General features: G+C 41.8%; 1 protein-coding gene across 6 annotated transcripts in view; it reads right to left on the minus strand.

The window, feature by feature from the left end:
• Positions 1-19,309, minus strand: part of psma4 (proteasome 20S subunit alpha 4) — a 30,089-nt gene extending 10,780 nt beyond the window's left edge. Inside the window, exons 1-7 of one of the 6 annotated variants that reach the window (XM_071326786.1) lie at positions 13,564-13,697; positions 12,946-12,970; positions 12,774-12,816; positions 8,628-8,790; positions 8,419-8,496; positions 3,850-3,938; positions 3,408-3,538 (exon numbers count right to left, since the gene is read on the minus strand). In XM_071326786.1, coding sequence (XP_071182887.1) covers positions 3,408-3,538; positions 3,850-3,938; positions 8,419-8,496; positions 8,628-8,790; positions 12,774-12,816; positions 12,946-12,970; positions 13,564-13,682 — 648 coding nt within the window. In that variant the 5' untranslated portion in view covers positions 13,683-13,697. Of the gene's footprint in view, positions 1-3,407; positions 3,539-3,849; positions 3,939-8,418; positions 8,497-8,627; positions 8,791-12,773; positions 12,817-12,945; positions 12,971-13,526; positions 13,698-19,079 lie in introns of those variants that run through there. The other 5 variants (XM_071326787.1, XM_071326790.1, XM_071326789.1 and 2 more) reach the window with 5 other exon arrangements.
• Between the last annotated feature and the right edge of the window lie 1,455 nt (positions 19,310-20,764).

A 20,764-nucleotide genomic window follows, 5' to 3' on the forward strand; every position in this document is an offset into this window, starting at 1 on the left:
GCATAAGGAAAGTTTCCCGGGATCTTTTATTTCAACTCATGAAACATGGGACCAACACTTTACATGTTGCTTTTATATTTTTTGTTAAGTGTAGGTAAAATACCAAGATTGATCTCACATTCTCTGCCCGAAGCTCTCGTACGGGCAGAAAGTATGAGACAGCGCAAAGAAGAGGGTGAAATGTGGTGGTATTTTGGCATTCATAGGTTGAAAGATGTGCTTTTTGATAATGCAACCTATGGATGACAGAATAAAATTAGGAATTTCCATGCGAGACAGAAGTCAGGATTTTGGGTTTCAGTGGGATTGGAAACTAGCCTAGGCTCTTGGACAGAAGATAACAATTCAAAGGCATGAGGGGAAATTGTAACAGGATTCATGTCTGTGACAGAGATGCCTGTTGTGAATTGTGCATAGGCCTATCAAATGTGACTGTCTGAAGTGTCAATGACAGCCCAAAGAGGCACACATTATTTTGTAGGCTATACCAGGGGTCTCCAACAGGTCGACCGTGAGCTACCAGCAGCTCGCAGACCACCTATAAGCAGCTCACCAAACAATTCTGAAAGAATATGCAATTTCCCCGTGGTCCATCACAAACAAATCTCAAGTATCAGACACCGCAAGATCCCAGCTACTATCTAACCAATGCAACATTCTCTCACCTCTGGTTAGCCACTATTAGCTTAAAAATCCAAACCTAACACAATATCTGATAATTATTTCCAGCAATATTACCCTTTACTGTGTGTGGTGCAGGCATTTGTCAATCACTCCGTGTGTAGCCAGTAGTGATGGGTCGTTCGCGAATGAACAACTCTTTTTGGTGAACGTCAGGAGCGAATCGCATATGTGAAGAGACTATCATTTGGCTCCCAGAATTGCATACAGCTACTACTGCTGATCTGCAGATTAATTATAAAAACATTCTCTGAAGATGGTAATTCCTCAGTGCAGGAACAATAGCAAGGAGAGATGAGCCAAATGAACAGCTCTTTTAGGTGAATGGAGCCAAATCATCGGGCTCACAGAAAAGCCTGGGAATGCCCATCACTAGCAATTCATGTGATAAGCGCCTTGTGGGTTGACAAATACTTTCCCCAAAACCTTCTCAATTAAAATGTTACTCAAGAATATTCAGAGACTTGTCCCGAAGCCACCCCTGCGTTGTCTTGGCTGTGTGCTTATGGTCATTGTCCTGTTGGAAGGTGAACCTTCGCCCCAGTCTGAGGTCCTGAGCACAAGGATCAAGGATCTCTGTACTTTGCGCCGTTAATCTTACCCTTGATCCTGACTAGTCTCCCAGTCCCTGTCACGGAAAAACATCCCGACAGCATGATTCTGCCACCACCATGCTACAATGTAGGGATGGTGCCAGGTTTCCTCCAGACATGACGCTTGGCATTCAGGACAAATAGTTCAATCTTGGTTTCATCAGAGAATGTCGTTTCTCATGGTCTGAGTCTTTAGGTGCCTTTAGGCAAACTCCTAGCCGGCTGTCATGTGTCTTTTACTGACGAGTGGGTTCTGTCTGGTCACTGTACCATAAAGGCCTGATTGTTGGAGTACTGCAGAGATGGTTGTCCTTCTGGAAGGTTCTCCCATCTCCACAGAGGAACTCACCTCCCTGACCAAGGCCCTTCTCCCCCAATTGCTCAGTTTGGCCGGGCAGCCAGCTCTAGGTACAGTCTTGGTGGTTCCAAACTTCTTCCATTTAAGAATGATGGAGGCCACTGTGTTCTTGGGGACCTTCAATGCTGAAGACATTTTTTGGTACACTTCCCAAGATCTGAGCCTCGATACAATCCTGTCTCAGCGCTCTACGGACAATTCCTTCAACCTCATGGCTTGGTTTTTGTTCTGACATGCACTGGTCGACTGTGGGGCCTTATATAGACAGGTGTGTGCCTTTCCAAATCCTGTCCAGTCAATTGAATTTACCACAGGTGGACTTCAATCAAGTTGTAGAATCATCAAGGATGATCAATGGAAACAGGATGCACCTGAGCTCAATTTCGAGTAACATAGCAAAGGGTCTGAATAGTTATTTAAATAAGGTAAATGCTTTTTCATTTTAATACATTTGGAAAAAACATTCTAAAAACCTGTTTTCACTTTTTCATTATGGGGTATTGTGTGTAGATTGCTGAGGAAAATGTTTTATTTAATCTATTTTTAGAATAAGGCTGTAACGTAACAAAATTGGGCCGACCAACCAGTGCTCCCGCACATTGGCTAACCGGGCTATCTGCATTGTGTCCCACCCGCCAACCCCTTTTACGCTACTGCTACTCTCTTTGCATCATATATGTATAGTCACTTTAACCATATCTACATGTACATACTACCTCAAATCAGCCTGACTAACCGGTGTCTGTATGTAGCCTCGCTTCTGTATATAGCCTGTCTTTTTACTGTTGTTTTATTTCTTTACCTACCCATTGTTCACCTAATACCATTTTTGCTCTATTGGTTAGAGCCTGTAAGTAAGCATTTCACTGTAAGGTCTACTACACCGGTTGTATTCAGCGCACGTGACAAATAAACTTTGATTTGATTTAGAAAGTCAAGGGGTCTGAATACTTTCCGAAGGGACTGTATAGCACAGGAGGTTGGTGGCACCTTAATTGGACGGGCTCGTCGTAATGGCTGGAGCAAAATTAGTGGAATGGTATCAAACACATGGCTTCTATGTGCTTGATGCCATTCCATTTGGCAAAAAAACTAAATAAATGATTTAAGTGTATGAATCATACAGCCAACAATCAACATTTTCAGGAAAACAATAAGCAACTACATTTCCATAGTGTACCTTTAAGAGCTCTTATGCACACACAATCTGGCTAAGCAAACATGTCCTTGATATTCAGGTTAGTCAAAGACTGAGCCATCATGGTGACACTTCCTATACAACAATCCTGGGTGGTGAAACATTTGAGTTTACTCTTTTAATCTGTTCAATGGTGAGCGCCTTTCCAACATGCAGAGACCTTCAGAAGCACAGCTGCTGCCCTCTGGTGCCCAAGCGTTGCATAGTTTCATCATTCAGTTAATTGCAGGACAGCATACGGACAAAGAGGGGCAGGAGAATCAGGTGCAGCCATGAGTGGTCTTTTGGTGGACTAAGTGAAATCAGGTGTGGTAGTTATGTAGGAACCAGTATTATGGTACCGTTCATGTCTCCATAACCTACACATATCTCAAAGTATACTACAGGTCATCTGAGAATCTACCACAGAAACAGGCTGCTTTATATAAAGGGGATTTAGGGCTGACAAAAAAACAAAAACGGGTAATTTGTGGTTGAAGTCCATAGTCGACCCGTGGTCCATCTCTGGTGATTGCAATTTGCCACAGCAGATGAAGAACGCAGCACGTAAACACATCCAATGTTAAGAGGGACTTACGGCACTATTGTTGCCGATACAGGTGGCCTTCCAGCCTCCGTAGTTGCCGCTGGGGTCACTCTGGTAGAGCTGGAAACCATAGTGTTTGTCCCAACCCATGTACAGCAGAGACACGCCGAAGGGCCTTTTCCCTGTGGTCAAACCGCACAAACAGAAATGTAAAGACTTTTATCTATAATGTCAACTTTGCTTTTTTGAACAACCTCAGAGAACGAAAGGCAATCATGAATTTAGAAGACACTGCTTTTTATACTGAAGGTGGCCGGACCAGCCACTTACAACTTCACACTTGAAATTACAGTATTGTGTAGCAGTGAGCTAAACATAATGGCCTTCCAATTGACACAGCCCTCTAGTTGCTTACGGTGACCTGCAGGTGGACTCTCGTTTCATTGGAGAGTACTACTGAATAAAGCCTCATCTGGTGTAGACAGCAACTTACCTCCAAACTGTGTGTAGGCCTGTTTGATGTCACACAGAGCTGTAACCAGCTGCTCACAGGGGATAGGCTCCTGGTACTGCAGTAGGTATCTGTGGGAAGGGAGAAGAGGAATTCCATAAGTTTCCACAATGTTGCTTCATCACTAGCTTCAATAAACTATTTAGGAGCAACAAAAAGGCACATGGTAGCCTAAATTTCAGTCTTTTAGGGCATTTTTACATATGAAACACGTTACTCTGGTTTGGATTCCTGGAGCGTGTGAGATTTCTACAGAAAACATTTCAGGGTGCGATTAGCAAGACACATTCTACATGACGTTAGCTAGCTAGCTTATTTAGAACAGGCAAACACACGGAACAAAAATATAAAATGCAACATGTTAAGCGTTGGGTCCATGTTTCATGAAATAAAAGATCCCAGAAATGTTTCAAATCGCATTAAAAAGCTTATTTCTAAAATTTTGAGCACTTCCCTGTTAGTGAGCATTTTAGCCTTTGTCAAGATAATCCATCCACCTGATAGGTGTGGCATATCAAGTAGCTGATTAAACATGATCATTACACAGGTGCACCTTGTGGTGGCCACAACAAAAGGATACTAAACTCTGCAGTTGTGTCACACAACATAATGCCACAGATGTCTCAAATTGAGGGAGCGTGCAATTGACATGCTGATTGCAGGAATGTCCACCAGAGCTGTTGCCAGAGAATTTAATGTACATTTTTCTACCATAAGCCGCCTCCAACGTCATTTTAGAGAATTTGGTAGTACGTCCAACCGGCCTCACAACATATAACCTCACCAGCCCAGGACCTCCACCTGTGGATTATCTGTGACCAGCCACCCAGACAGTTGATGAAACTGAAAAACTCATTCTGATTGGCAGGTCCTGGCTCCCAAGTGGGTGGGCCTATGCACTCCCAGAGCCACAGATGGCTGCACCCCAATCATGTGAAATCCATAGATAAGGCCTAATATTTTTTTTCTCCAATTGACTGATTTCCTTCCATGAAATGTAACTCAGTAAAATCGTTGAAATTGTTGCATGTTGCATTTATATTTTTGTTCAGTATAGTTACTGCACAATACTAACCTAATTGACAGAGTGTAAAGGAAGACTGTACAGAATAAAAATATTCCAAAACATGCATCCTGTTTGCAACAACGCATTAAAGTAATACTGCAAAAAATGTGGAAAAGCAATTCAAATTCTTTCCTGAATACAAAGGGCTATGTTTGGGTCAAATCCAATACATTACCAAATACCACTCTCCATATTTTCAACCATAGTGGTGGCTGCATCATGTTATGGGTACGCTTGTAATCATTCACGACTGGGGAGTTGGTCAGGATACAAAATAAATGGAATGGAGCTAAGCACAGGCAAAATCCTAAAAGGAAAACCTGGTTCAGTCTGCTTTCCACCAGACACTGCGCGATGAACTCACCTTTCAGCAGGACAATAACCGAAAAAAAGGCCAAATCTACATTGAGTTGCTTACCAAGAAGAGTGAAAGTTCGAGTGGCCGAGTTACAGTTTTGACTTAAATCTGCTTTTAAATCTAGGGCAAGACTAGCAATGGTCAACAACCAATTTGGAGAATTTTGAAAATAATAAAATGTGCAAATATTGTACAATCCAGGTGTGCAAAGCTCTTAGACTTCTCTAGAAAGACTCACTGCTGTAGTCACTGCTAAAGGTTATTCTTAATTTGTACTTTTTAACAATTTTTTCTCCTAAATTCTCATGATAGCCAATTGGTAGTTACAGTCTTGTCCCATCGCTGCAACTCCCGTACGGACTCAGGAGGCGAAGGTCGAGAGCCATGCGTCCTCGGAAACACAACCCTGCCAAGCCGCACTGCTTCTTGAAACACTGTGCGCTTAACCCGGTTGCCAGCCGCACAAATGTGTTGGAGGAAACACCATACAACTGGCGACCGTGTCAGCGTGCATGCACCTGGCCCGCCACAAGGAGTCACTAGAGCGCGATGGGGCAAGGACATCCCGGCCGGCCGAACCCTCCCCTAACCCAGACGACGCTGGGCCAATTGTGCGCCGCATCATGGGTCTTCCGGTCGCGGCTGGCTGTGACAGCCCGGTATCGAACCCGGGTCTCTAGGGACGCATCAAGCACTGCGATGTGTCTTAGACCACTGTGCCACTCGGGAGGCCCTACTAAAATGTGATTCTAACATGTATTGCCTCAGGGGTGTGAATACTTACGTAAATGAGATAATTTTGCTCTGGTAGAGTATGTGGACACCTGCTCAAACATCTGAAAGCAGGAAAGGGCCTGCCCCAAAAGTTGGAAGCACGGAATCGTATAGAATGTCATTGTATGCTGTAGCGTTAAGATATCCCTTCACTGGAACTAAGGGGCCTAGCCCAAACCATGAAAAACAGCCCCAGACCATTATTCCTCCTCCACCAAACTTTACAGTTAGCATTATGCAGTCGGGCAGGTTCTCCTGGCATCTGCCAAACCCAGATTTGTACGTTGGAATGCCAGATGGTGAAGCATGATTTATCACACCAGAGAACGCGTTTTCACTGCTCCAGAGTCCAATGGTGGCAAGCTTTCCACCAACTTCAGCTGATGCTTGGCATTGCGCATGGTGATCTTATGCTTGTGTGCGGCTGCTCGGCCACAGAAAACCATTTCATGAAGCTCCTGACGAACAGTTCTTGTGCTGACGTTGCTTCCAAAGTCAGTTTGGAACTCTGTAGTGAGTGTTGCAACCGAGGACAGACAATTTCTTTCGCGCTTCAGCACTCGGCGGTGCCGTTCTGTGATCTTGTGTGACCTACCACTTCGCGGCTGAGCCGTTGTTGCTCCGAGACGTATCCAATTCACAAGAACAGCACTTAGTTGACCGGGGCAGCTCTAGCAGGGCAGAAATTAGATGAACTGACTTATTGGAAAGGTGGCATCCTATGACGGTGCCATGTTGAAAGTCACCGAGCTCGTCAGTAAGGCCATTGTACTGCCAATGTTCCCTATGGAGATTGCATGGACGTGGCCGCGATTTTATACACTTGTCAGCAACAGGTGTGGCTGAAATAGCTGAATCCACTCATTTGAATGTATGTACACATACTTTTGTATATATTGTGCATTTCCATATAGTGTATTTCCTTTTCAAGACATTTAAAAAGTCTAAACATGTTATCATAGGGTATTGTGAGTAGATGGGTAGAAAATAAATCTATTTGTATACATTTTTTATTCAGGCTGTAACAACAAAATGTGGAATAAGCTCACATTTGATTGAATAAGCTCGCATCGCCACCAGATGCCAGTATAGCAATATAGTATAGCAAAAATATACATACTATTCATCGCTACCTTTCAATACATACATGCGTGGTAAGTCAGTACTGTAATTTGAGTAGTAATGAGCAGAGTTGAGACATGCGTACTGGTGAACACACATTTCCTATTGGCATTACAACACAATTCCAGGTTAATGACTGTATTGTATTTTTATTGGGCATTTGGGAATCTACTACTTAATAGCTACGAAAAAGCATCTTGCATCAGACTGGCAGCTTTAATATCACAGGTCAGGAGAAGGGCGGGTGGGCTGTGCGAGGAAAACGGCAGATGAACGGCCACCAGAACGGCAGGAGCTGACGCTTGATAAAGTTGAATATCACGGGCACCCCTTGAATGAGGCAAAAAATCTCTGGAGAGAAAAAAATCACATAAGGAGGATGGATTCAGCATTGGGTCTTTCCCCCTTCAGGCGTGATTCGCCCATGCTCGCAATGTCAAAGTCTGATGCATTTTTTGCACCATACACGGTGTGGGTTGGTTGGGTCCAGTGATAGAGGTAAAAAAATATATATTAAAGTGGGTAAACTACACTGAACAAAAATATAAGACGCAAAATGTAAAGTGTTGGTCCCATGTTTCATGAGCAGATATAAAAGATCCCAGACATTTTTCATACGTACAAAAGGCAGGATTTAATCTACATTTGCCAGTCATTTTACCTATCGATGTGACGTTTTCCACCGCCTAATCAGTCAGTTCTGTACCTGCTTGGCTGAGTGGCACTGTGGGTGGAATGAGTGAGCTCGGTTGGCAACCAGAACACAAAACACACGATGAAATAAAACTTGTCAGTCTGCCAGGAAATCATTTTAAGACCAATACATTTTTCATATTAACATATTTGATCATTTTCTGTTCTCTCCTTGCAATTCAAGCGCTAACTTAAGAAAATGTCAGATTTTCAAGGTATTCCAGTACTTTAATTTCAGAGTGCCAAATTCAAGTACTTTAAGCATCTTGCGCGAAACCTTGTGTGAAGTGAACACAGAGGCATTTCAGATGTCACTGACAGTAAAATGGAACAGTGATATTTGTCATTGGTAAGGAAAACAATTGTCTTTTCGGTTCTCCGAAACATTTTCCTAATTTATTATTAAGCTTCATCATACCTATTAAGCGCATCAATCCTATATATATATATATATATATCTATCAGTGCTTGATTGACACGGAGCTCTGCCCCACCCAGCGCCACCGTCTAATCATCTGTTAGGTGGTCCCCTGCTCACCTCTGTGCTATTAGTCTCAGCTCATTGGTCAGTACATTGGCATCTGATGTGATTCCAGCCACGCTACACGCTATATCCCTGCAACACAAGACAAGAGGAAATGTCACACAAGCCAGTAGAGGCAATGGAAGGGCACTTCTGCTTGCCACTAGATGATGTACCTAGGTTTTTTTATCTGAAGATAAACACAAAAGGATGCAGCAACTTACTCATTCAGCTTGTAGATCTTTTCTGAGAAAAACACCTCGTCCAATAGCTTGTGGATGTTCCTCCTCTCAGCCGCCAGCAGCACACCGTCGTTGGCCAAAATCCCCAGACAAGTGCCAGCATGACCAATGGCCTCCATGGCATACTCTACCTGGTATAGGCGGCCTGCCAATGAAAAATGGCAAATGATAAATGTGGGCAATTCCATGATAACGGAATGTTAAAGTTTAACAAACCATATAACTTCATGCACAATGACTACTTTGAACAATTTACACAGTAAGAAACAAAAACAAAAAACTTTCCTGGAATAACTGAGCAGATGCAAAGTTTGGAAACAAAGGTAAAATCTCCTTCAGTTTTATTTTTACCAAATACTGCATCTCCACAGTTCCTGTAAATGTGTTTTTATAAAATTGTCAGTGGAAATTGTTAAAAGTAGTCCTTGTGCATAGAGATCTATGGTTTGTTAAACTGTGAAATCATTGTTTTTGTTTGGTATACATTACTGTGAAAAAATCTGAGTCGCTGAGTAACTCCGTTACCATGGAATTGCCTGTGTGTCTCAGCACAACTAAACTCAGCAAAAAAAAAGAAACGTCCCCTTTTCAGGACCCTGTCTTTCAAAGGCAATTCGTAAAAATCCAAATAACTTCACAGATCTTCACTGTGAAGGGTTAACATGCACCTGTAAAACTGTCGTTAAGACACTAACAGCTTACAGACTGTAGGTAATTTAAGGTCACAGTTATGAAAACTTAGGACACTAAAGAGGCCTTTCTACTGACTCTGAAAAACACCAAAAGAAAGATGCCCAGGGTCCCTGCTCATCTGCGTGAACGTGCCTTAGGCATGCTGCAAGGAGGCATGAGGACAGCAGATGTGGCCAGGGCAATAAATTGCAATGTCCGTACTGTGAGACGACTAAGACAGCGCTACAGGGAGACAGGACGGACAGTTGATCGTCCTCGCAGTGGCATACCACGTGTAACACCTGCACAGGATCGGTACATCCGAACATCACACCTGCGGGACAGGTACAGGATGGCAACAACAACTGTCAGAGTTACACCAGGAAAGCACAATCCCGCCATCAGTGCTCAGACTGTCCGCAATAGGCTGAGAGAGGCTGGACTGAGGGCTTGTAGGCCTGTTGTAACATCACCGGCAACAACGTTGCCTATGGGCACAAACCCAATGTTGCTGGACCAGACAGGACCGGCAAAAAGTACTCTTCACTTACGAGTCGCGGTTTAGTCTCACCAAGGGTGATGGTCGGATTCACGTTTATCGTCGAAGGAATGAACTCTACACCGAGGCCTGTACTCTGGAGCGGGATTGATTGAGGTGGAGGGTCCGTCATGGTCTGGGGCGGTGTGTCACAGTATCATCGGACTGAGCTTGTTGTCATTGCAGGCAATCTCAACGCTGTGCGTTACAGGGAAGACCTCCCTCATTGGTATCCTTCCTACAGACTCATCCTGACATGACCCTCCAACATGACAATGCCACCAGCCATACTGCTTGTTCTGAGCGGTATTTCCTGCAAGAAAGGAATGTCAGTGTTCTGCCATGGCCAGCAAAGAGCCCGGATCTCAATCCCATTGAGCACGTCTGGGACCTGATGGATCAGAGGGTGAGGGCTAGGGCCATTTGTCTTGGAACTTGCAGGTGCCTTGGTGGAAGAGTGGGGTAACATCTCACAGCAAGAACTGGCAAATCTGGTGAAGTCCATTAGGAGGAGATGCACTGCAGTACTTAATGCAGCTAATGGCCACACCAGATACTGACTTACTTTTGACAGGGACACATTATTCCATTTCTGTTAGTCACATGTCTGTGGAACTTTTTCAGTTTATGTCTCAGTTGTTGAATCTTGTTATGTTCATACAAATATTTACACATGTTAAGTTTGCTGAAAATAAGCGCAGTTGACTGAGAGGACGTTTCTTTTTTTACTGAGTTTATAAATGCACCCTTCCTTTTAGACAGGGCCGGTCCTGGCCGTTCTGACGCCCTACGCTAGATACTAAAATTGCCTTCCCCCACAAAACTAGAACAGTAAGCAAAAAGATGTTGAAAATACCTACCGTAATGTCCGGACTATAAGCCGCTACTTTTTTCCCACGCTTTGAACCTCGCGGCTTATACAATGACGCGGCTAATTTATGGATTTTTCCCGCTTTCACAAGATTCAAAAAACTGAGCACCGTCACATAATGTGACGTAAATCGAGCGCGCTCAAACTTCCCATCATTCTGATTACGGTAGTCATTTTGTCACCCTCATCATGGCAAAGACACGGAGAAAAGCATATGATGCAGCTTTCAAGTTGAAGGCGATCGATCTGGCTGTTGGAAAAGGAAATAGAGCTGCTGCACGGGAGCTTGGCCTTAATGAGTCGATGATAAGACGTTGGAAACAGCAGCGTGAGGAACTGACTCAGTGCAAAAAGACAACCAAAGCTTTCAGATGGAAGAAAAGCAGATGGCCCGAACTAGAAAATGAGCTTGAAGACTGGGTCAACACACAGAGAGCAGACGGCCGAGGTGTTTCAACTGTGCAGATCCGACTGAAAGCCAAAACAATCGCCACCGCAATGAAGTTTGAGGATTTTTGTTACAAGCCGTGTTTCGTTTAAAGGCTGTGTAAAGTTCATTTGTTTCAATGTACCGGTAGGCACCTGCGGCTTATAGACGTGTGCGGTTTATTTATGTACAAAATACATATTTTTTTATTTTATTCAGTGGGTGCGGCTTATATTCAGGTGCGCTTAATAGTCCAGAAATTACGGTATTTACCAGACATTGAAGTTATGATATGAATGGTGAAAATACATAATTTAAAGACACCTATGTTGGGCCAAATCAAGGCCTGTACAGACCGGACAAAATCTGAACCACACATTAGACGTCTATGATTGGTTCGGGCTTTGGTCCGGTACAAAAAGCAAAGTCCGTGGATATGGAAATCAAGGCCGGTCCGAACTGCACCAAAAAAAGACATCCGGACCAAAAAAATATGTCCAATAGGCGTCAGCCCGTGCTTACTGAGGTATAGCCTACAGTGTCGCCTGAAATTGAATTTTAGGAACGCCCATCTATGTGGTAGGCCCACCATTTCTAAAACAGGCCGTTGCATTGGCTTTATTAGTCCTCTTTTCTATCACTAATCGACGTGGCTATTTAAGCTCTGAATATCAGATACCCAACTTAATCAGGAGTTCTCCTAAACCTATTTGCAATATGTTAACACAGCGGGAAATGCAGAAGTATTTTCTTTTTCGCTATGATCAGCCCCTAAAAGATTGAGTTAAAAACTTGAAATCACTGATCATGACAACTGCTGTCCATGAAACTCATGGAGTAGCCTGATTGTCCGTTCCATATTCTACATTTTACTTTGGCCTGTCCTGTCCTGTTTTTAGGATATTTTGTTTAACAGGTCAGCACATTTTTTATTTATTTTTTGATTGGGCGCCATTTAGGTTAGGCTAAATGATCAGAGAAACCTGCATGATGTGAAAGGTTTCTGTCTCATTACATTGTCATACATTTATCTCCAGCCTGTAGGCTACAGAGAAGACCACATACTCTCTACCATATGCTATATTTGCTACATGATTTATGTTCGATAATTTTTGTTGACAGAATGTTGGTGGAGGTGACTCTCCAACAGCAGCCTGGAGAGGCGTGCTTTGAATGGACAATATAAATAATTTGCGTCCCTGCCTTTGACAAAGTGGGCACTGCTTATCACAGGGTGGCATCAAAGCTCACCTAAAAAGCCCATATGACACTGGCTGACAAATTGTCATTGTTTTTGGGGTAGAATTGTGAGATTTTGTGTTATTTGGAGGTGCGTCTTGATCAGTTAAGCTCAGAAAATACCACCCTTGTCAATCTGCCACCTGGCAGCCACCTAGTCCTGCCTAATGAGCGGGCTGGCCCAAGATTCAGAAATAACTGATCTGACATGATTGGATTTGTAAAACTTCGCAGTAGGATATAAGCTTTCACCTATCCGATTGCATTTGATCCATCTTATTTCAAGGAGCAAATGAAGGATACATTCAAAAGTATTCCAACATGAATGTCCATCAGTTGTCAATAACTTTACTGCCTATAAATTGAGAGGCTCAATCTTACCTTCAGGCGAGAAGATGGTTGTTCTTGAATCATATCGACGAGACTGTAAAAGTTCAACAATATCACACTACATAGTGCAGACTACAAACTATCATAAATTGCTGTTGTGCTTCCATCAGTTTCTTTGGCTTCCATTACAAAAACTTAAATCTCAGGTTGATTTGATACTCACCATCTTAGTAGTTTCCTTTAAAATGCTGTGGAGGTTAAACAAATAATGTTCAGATAACAAATTAATCAACTCCACTATGTGATAAGCAAGTTGCTAAAGGCTTAGTCAACTCATTCTGCCAGATTGAAATTTATCAGTGCCGGTATTCTAGTTCTACAGCGCTTGCTTGTCATAGCTATGGATAACTTTAGCTAGTTTGCCTGCGCTAGTACGGACGCCAGCAGAGTGAAACTGAAAGTGCAGTAGTACCTGAGGAATTGGAAATAATTCGCTATAAGGACAACATATGTACACACCAATATGGAATGATTCATTGCAAGTTAACGTGAACTAGCTAGTTAACTATAGCAGAAATAGAAGTTACAACTTTTGTACTAGCGCAAGCTCTATCAATTAGGATGCTTGCTAGCTAACTGCTAGCTCTCGAGCTACCATGAAGCAGCAACTTTTAGCTCACTAGCTGCCCACTCCATCCACCATTACAGATGTTAAAGGAAATGGCTAGCTAGCTAATGACATGAATTACAATATCATTACTGTGCAAAGCAATAAGCGTGTTTAGATTTTTTTTAAAGGGATACCTAAAAGCTTAAATATACAACGCAAATTGTCATACACCTTCTCTTGCGTTGTGACCTAACGTAGCCGGCGTGAACGAAGACTGTGTCAAAGATATTTCCTTGTTCTGCTTTTTTCCCCTTCGACTTCTTCTTCGGGATTAGGTTGGAGGATCGCATCCAATTTAAGGTGCATACACCACCACCTACTGTACTGGAGTATGAAGCCAGTCACGGGCTACGTACATAAAATACCCTTTCCTTTCTTGTTCTATCTGTGATTTGGTTGTGTTGTTACCAGCCCATTGACTCAACAATCTTAAAGACCGGCCACTCTGATTTTAGACAGATCCCGCCCGCCCACCTAGCATCACTACTCTGGATTGTTCTGACTTAGAATATGTGGACAACTACAAATACCTAGGTGTCTGGTTAGACTGTAAACTCTCCTTCCAGACTCACATTAAGCATCTCCAATCCAAAATTAAATCTAGAATTGGCTTCCTATTTCTCAACAAAGCATCCCTCACTCATGGTGCCAAACATACCCTCGTAAAACTGACTATCCTACCGATCCTTGACTTCGGCGATGTCATTTACAAAATAGCCTCCAACACTCTACTCAGCAAACTGGATGTAGTCTATCACAGTGCCATCCGTTTTGTCACCAAAGCTCCATATACCACCCACCACTGCGACCTGTATGCTCTCGTTGGCTGGCCCTCGCTTCATATTCGTCACCAAACCCAGTGGCTTCAGGTCATCTATAAGTCTTTGATAGGTAAAGCCCCGCCTTATCTCAGCTCACTGGTCACCATAGCAGCACCCACCCGAGGCACGCGCTCCAGCAGATATATTTCACTGGTCATCCCCAAAGCCAACTCCTACTTTGGCCGCCTTTCCTTCCAGTTCTCTGCCGCCAATGATTGGAACGAATGCAAAAAAACAACAAATAATAATATATATATTTTTTTTAATCACTGAAGCTGGAGACTCATATCTCCCTCACTAACTTTAAGCATCAGCTGTCAGAGCAGCTTACTGATCATTGCACCTGTACACAGCCCATCTGTAAATAGCCCACCCAACATCCCCATATTGTTTTATTTTTTTGCTCCGTTGCACCCCAGTATCTCTACTTGCACATTCATCTTCTGCACATCTATCACTCCAGTGTTAATGCTAAATTGTAATTATTTCGCCACTATGGCCTATTTATTGCCTTACCTCCCTAATCTTACTTCATTTGCACACACCGTATATAGACTTTTCTTTTGTGTTATTGACTGTACGTTTGTTTATCCCATGTGTACGTTTGTTTATCCCAGGTCGCAGTTGTAAATGAGAACTTGTTCTCAACTGGTTAAATAAAGGTGAAATAAATAAAAATATAATAATAATAAAAACAACTGCCTCGGCTATGCCACCTAGTGTTGTGGAGGACTTGGCACGTGTTTCGCACCCCAGAGCCCAGTTTTTCAAAAGTTATCTATCTGGATTTCACCTATTGGATAGGATTAAATGCATAGAAATACAAATAATCGAGTTTAATGGGGACTCTCGTTCTATTCATTCTATTTCTATGCATTTAATCCCATCCAATAACCGAAATCCAGATAGATATCTATAGAAAATAAAATAGAAAACTGGGCCCTGGAGATGACATTTTCAAGATCTTTGCTTTGAACATAGCTCTCAAACTCAGGGGCATTCTGCCTTCTACCTAGTTTTCAGCCATTAGCCAATTGTCATACTTGAGTAAAAGTAAAAGATACCTTCATAGAAAAGTACTCAAGTAAAAGTGAAAGTCATCCAATAGAATACTACTTGACTAAGTCTAAAAGTATTTGATTTTAAATATACTTAAGTATCAAAAGTATAAATCATTTAAAATTCCTTATATTGAGAAAACTAGATGACATATTTATTATTATTTTTACAGATAGCCAGGGGCATGCTCCAACACTAAGACATCATTTACAAACGAACCAATTGTGTTTCCTGAGTCTGCCAAATAAGATGTAGTAGGGATGACCAGAGATGTTCTCTTAGTGTGTGAATTGGACCCTTTTCCTGCTAAGCATTCAAAAGGTAGGAGTACTTTTGGTTGTCAGGGAAAATGTATGGAGTAAAAAGTACATAATTTCCTTTAGGAATGTAGTGAAGTAAAAGTTGTCAAAAATATAAATAGTAAAGTACAGTACAGATACACCAAAAAAACTACTTAAGTAGTACTTTCAAGTATTTTTACTTCAGTACTTTACACCACTGGCTACGCTCACGATTGACTCATGTGAACTAAAATCCCAATGCTATGTTTTAACGTTTAGAAACATCAATAATCATCGCTTGCGACACGGCTTTCGAAACATATGGCCCTTATCTTTCATCATCGAGAAAGAATCCTTCAAATAGAAAATATACATTTACTGCTATGGTGCCTCCATCTGAGGAAACAACATTTCCGCTACACTTCCTGAGTTATGCTTATGTAACCCTTGTTATTTTAGTCCTTTGAGAGGTACAGTCCGTATCCTCCGCCCCCTCTATGACCTCTGATAGTAATGCACCTAGGTCCTAGGTTATGCAAGTTAGCATTCTAGCTAACAACTGCTGCATCCAAAATAATTATTTTGCAAAGATCACAACCAAATATAATCTTAGCAACTGTTCAAGCAAAAATCAAAACATCAGTGAAAGCGTATGAGAACCCCAAAAAGTAATTTTATTTAGAAGTAATAAAAACATAAACATAGGCTATGTTGAATGGGCGCAGATGGCGATGGATTTCTTACTGCAGTTCATGACATCAGTAGTGCAATGGCCATAATAGGTGCTGTAGGAGATGGCTGCCGTTTTACGGGCTCTTAACCAATTGTACTATTGTGTGTGTTTTTTCACATTATTTGTAACTTATTTTGTACATAATGTTTCTGCCACTGTCTCTTATGATCAAAAATAGCTTCTGGACATCAGGACATCGATTACTCCCCTCGTACTGGACAAAGATCTTTTCATTTAACGAGTCGGACGCGAAGGATTTACTTCCGATACCCGACAAGGCCAACTTCCCTGACATTCGCAGGAGAAAGAGACAGAGTTTTCGGGGACGTAGGTCGGGGTGCCTTGTAAGGATCTGACGGCGAGTGTGTAATCTGCCTTTACCATCGGTCCTATTAGCCAACGTGCAATCATTGGATAACAAAATAGACGAGCTACGATCACAAATATCCTACCAACGGGACATTAAAATCGGTAATATCTTATGTTTCACCGATTTTTCACTGCTGACTAGACCGTGCATGTTGATTTTGTCCATCCACACCAAATGCGATCAGGACCCGTAGGTTGAAATATCCAAACAAACTCTGAACCAACTATATTAATTTGGGGACAGGTCGAAACACATGAAACATTAATGGATATGTACCTATCTAGCTGGCTATTGCTAGCTTATTTGTCCTGGGACATAAACATTGGGTTGTTATTTAACCTGAAATGCACAAGGTCCTTTTTTTCTGGATCTTTGTAGAATTTTTACCTATTTTGAGTCACACAAAATCATGTGTTCGCTACTCCAACAATTCATCCACAAATAAAAGGTGAAACCTAGTTAGTTTCTAGTAATCTCTCCTCCTTTAGTCTTCTTCTATGGCCTTTTATATGGCGGTTAGCAAACAATTTTGACTGGAGTGTGGACCTCAGTCATCTTTCAAATCACCCACATGGGTATATGCTCCTAAAAACCAATGAGGAAATCAGAGAGGCTGGACTTGCAGCATGTTAAGCGTCAAAAATAGAACCAAATTCTATTTTAGCACCTGGCTACGCAGACGCTCATTGACGTGCAAGCTTTGGATGAAATGATTGAATAACATGCATGTGTACATTTATTTTGCAACGCTCACACACGCAACGCAGACGGTGTAGTCAGCATGATATACAATGTAGGCCTATCACTTGTGCATCAGTGCGCTCTGAAGAGTTAAGAACGATATGCAGTCTTACATTGCACCCAAACAGCACAGATCTGAGATATTTTTGCTATAGAAGTACTTAGTCCTCTTAAATTGTAATTCCAAATTGCACATCAAAAATATTTAGGGTTATATGACCAAAGATTTGTACAACTAACCCAAGATAGACCAGATCCTGTCGTGTCGTTTCCAATGGGCATAAATTCATCTTAGTGGGCAGAACAAGCAAGGTGTGCCGAGCCAAGCACGAGCTAGTGAGATCCTATTGGTGTGTTCAAGCATTTATTCGCCTACTCTTTGAAGTGCATGTGTGCTCAATTTGTCTTTGCACTACACAACACAGTCCACTCTGTTTGTAACAAAGTCTAGTTTTGGAAACAGAAAACTGTATGGAGATCAAATGTTTCATCTATGAGAAAATCTGAATGTTGGCCAAAATCCATCTCCCTCCATCTTCTCCCACTGCCAACCATGGGGACTTCCTCTCATCACCAGATTTGGTAGTGAGTGGAAACTCCATCTGGATGCTTCACATGTATGGTCCCTACATCCAGGGAAATATATGTCTCGTTCTTCTAGCTGTGATATGACAGTCTGCTCTTCCATTCTTCAACCTTCACACCAGGGCTGCCAAAAATATAGGGTCGCTATAAGACTTTTGCAAAAAATAATGGACCTGTGAAAAAATATATAAAATAACTACCCACTACCATGAGATGTATATATTTGATGTAATAATTGAATGATGACCACATCCCTTCCAAAAATAAATTTAAATAGTGTTTTAATACCCTGCTCCATGTATTCAATCTATTCCATTTCAAACTTGGTCATAGTGCAGCTTTACTTCCGGGCTATTATGATGCATCTGGCAGTTCCTTCTCAGTATCCCCCTCATTTTAGAACGTTTTTAAAAACACAGAAGCCAAACGCGGAAACTATGGATACAACTTATTTTGTGCTCGCGCATTATTATAATTCATATGAGGCCACTAGAAATCCCTGCATAAGCATGTTTCTGTTAGCCCATACACCATGACAAAATACACCATATGACTGCCCTGCTAATGTGTTTGCACCTTGTAGGCTAAACTGCCAAGAAAATAAATCGCGTAACTGATCCAAATGGTTGCCCAATCAGTCAGGCTAGATGCAGTTATTTTGAAATGATGAATATGCATTCTAAACGCCAGGCCTTTGAGCGGTTATTCAAATTACATAGGCTATTCACTGCAGTTTACAGCCTATACTAGAGTTTTGTACTCGAAAACAATAATACAATTCTTCATTACGTTGTGTTGTTGTAGCCTAGGTATAATACAATTATTGTCCCTAAAAAACTTAAACAATATGGTAGATTTTCGAGCTGCATACCCGGGTACTGGGAGGGAGCGCACATAGTGTAAGCTACCTATGATTTCATTATCTAATAAAACAAATATATATTTCACTGTGTAAATTGACTGGATATATTCACTGCAGTATTAAGCCTAACCTTGAGTTTATGAATTGTGTGCTAATATGCATACGCTTCTAATTTAAGATTTAGGCTACATCTCAAGCCTGTCTGTCTTCATTGCTCTGTTGCACAATTACTCACCGCCACGGCTATTCCTTATACATCTTGTTGAGTCCGTCCCAGGAAAAGCCAGACTACAAAAGCTTGTTGGATACTTATTTCGACTTGTTTTCTGTAGCCTACTAATAGCCCACTGGAGGAGAGATGCACGCTTGCTCTTGCTTTCTGAATAAAATAAGCTACAGCATTAACGCCCTGATCACACTGACAGTATCCTTGCGTTTTGGTACACCAGAAGTACATTCATTTCCAATGGAATGCTGCGTTTGCCTTGCAGTGCGTTCCGTGTGTATAACACAGGAGGTTGGTGGCACCTTAATTGGGGAGGATGGGCTCGTGGTAATGGCTGGAGCGGAATAGGTGGAGTCGTATCAAATACTTCAAACATATGCCATTCCATTTACTCCATTACGACCATTATTATGAGCTGTCCTCACCTCAGCAGTCTCCACTGGTGGTGCATATGTTGGATTTATCAAATTTATGCACCAAATTGTATCCGTAGATGGCTTTACAGAAAAGGTTGAAGGTGAATGTTTAACTTTGTACACACACATCCAGATGATGTTGCGTAACTTTTTTGCACAATGAAACTGTATGTGTGATCGAGGTGTAACAAGCTGGGAGTTGGAAAGGAAAAGCTCATATTTTCCTACAGTAGGCCTATCTTAACACCGGGCTACATCCTGACAAAATAGGCCTACACCATATGAGTGGCCTGCTAATGTACCTTTCTGGACCTTCTAAACTGTAGAGAATAGACCCAAATTGATCCAAATGGTTGCATAATCAGGCTGTTGGCCTATGTAGTTATTTCAGCATGAAACAAAACAGGAAATGTGAGTGGATATTCAAATTAGCCTACATCACTGCAGTTTACACCCTATAGACAAATGTGTATTCACTTGATATCAATAATACATTCCTTATTGCACTGTGTTGTTGTAGCCCAGGTATAATACTTTTCTTGTCTAAAAACGTAGTCCTAGGCCTATCCGGTGGTCTCGTCACTTTACCCCTACCTAATACCTATATGTACATATCTACCTCAATTTCCTCGTTCCCCTGCACACAGAGTCGGTACTGGTACCCCATGTATATAGCCAAGCTATCATTGCTCATTGTGTATTTATTCCCCATGTTACTTATTTTTTTTTCTATTATAATTTTTTACTTCTTACTGTATGCAGCATTGTTGAGAAGGGCTCGTAAGTAAGCATTTCACTGTTAGTCTACACCTGTTGTTTATGAAGCATGTGACAATAAAAATGTGATTTGATTTCATTCATAGTGGAGCTTTGTGTGCCCAGGCACCACTGGGGAAAGCCTGGAGGAACACACTACATATCTGCCATTTCATAATCTGGTTACCTATTTTTCTTGCACTTTGACAGGTAAATATTTTGCCTATGGCCCTAATATTTAGCTAATGAATGGCCTTATATATAGGTAATATTTATACTGAACAAAATTATAAACGCAACATGCAACAATTCTTACGATTTTACTGAGTTATAGTTCATTTAAGGAAATCAGTCAAATAAATTCAGGCTCTTATCTATGGATGTCACATGACTGGGCAGGGGCGGAGCGATAGGTGGACCTGGGAGGGCATAGGCCTACCCACTTGGGAGCAGTGGTATAAAGTACTTATGGAAAAATACTTTAAAGTACGACTTAAGTATTTTTGGGGGGGTGTGTGTACT

Source organism: Salvelinus alpinus, chromosome 9 (genome assembly GCF_045679555.1).
Source record: "Salvelinus alpinus chromosome 9, SLU_Salpinus.1, whole genome shotgun sequence".
In the NCBI taxonomy this organism is placed as follows: Eukaryota; Metazoa; Chordata; class Actinopteri; order Salmoniformes; family Salmonidae; genus Salvelinus; species Salvelinus alpinus.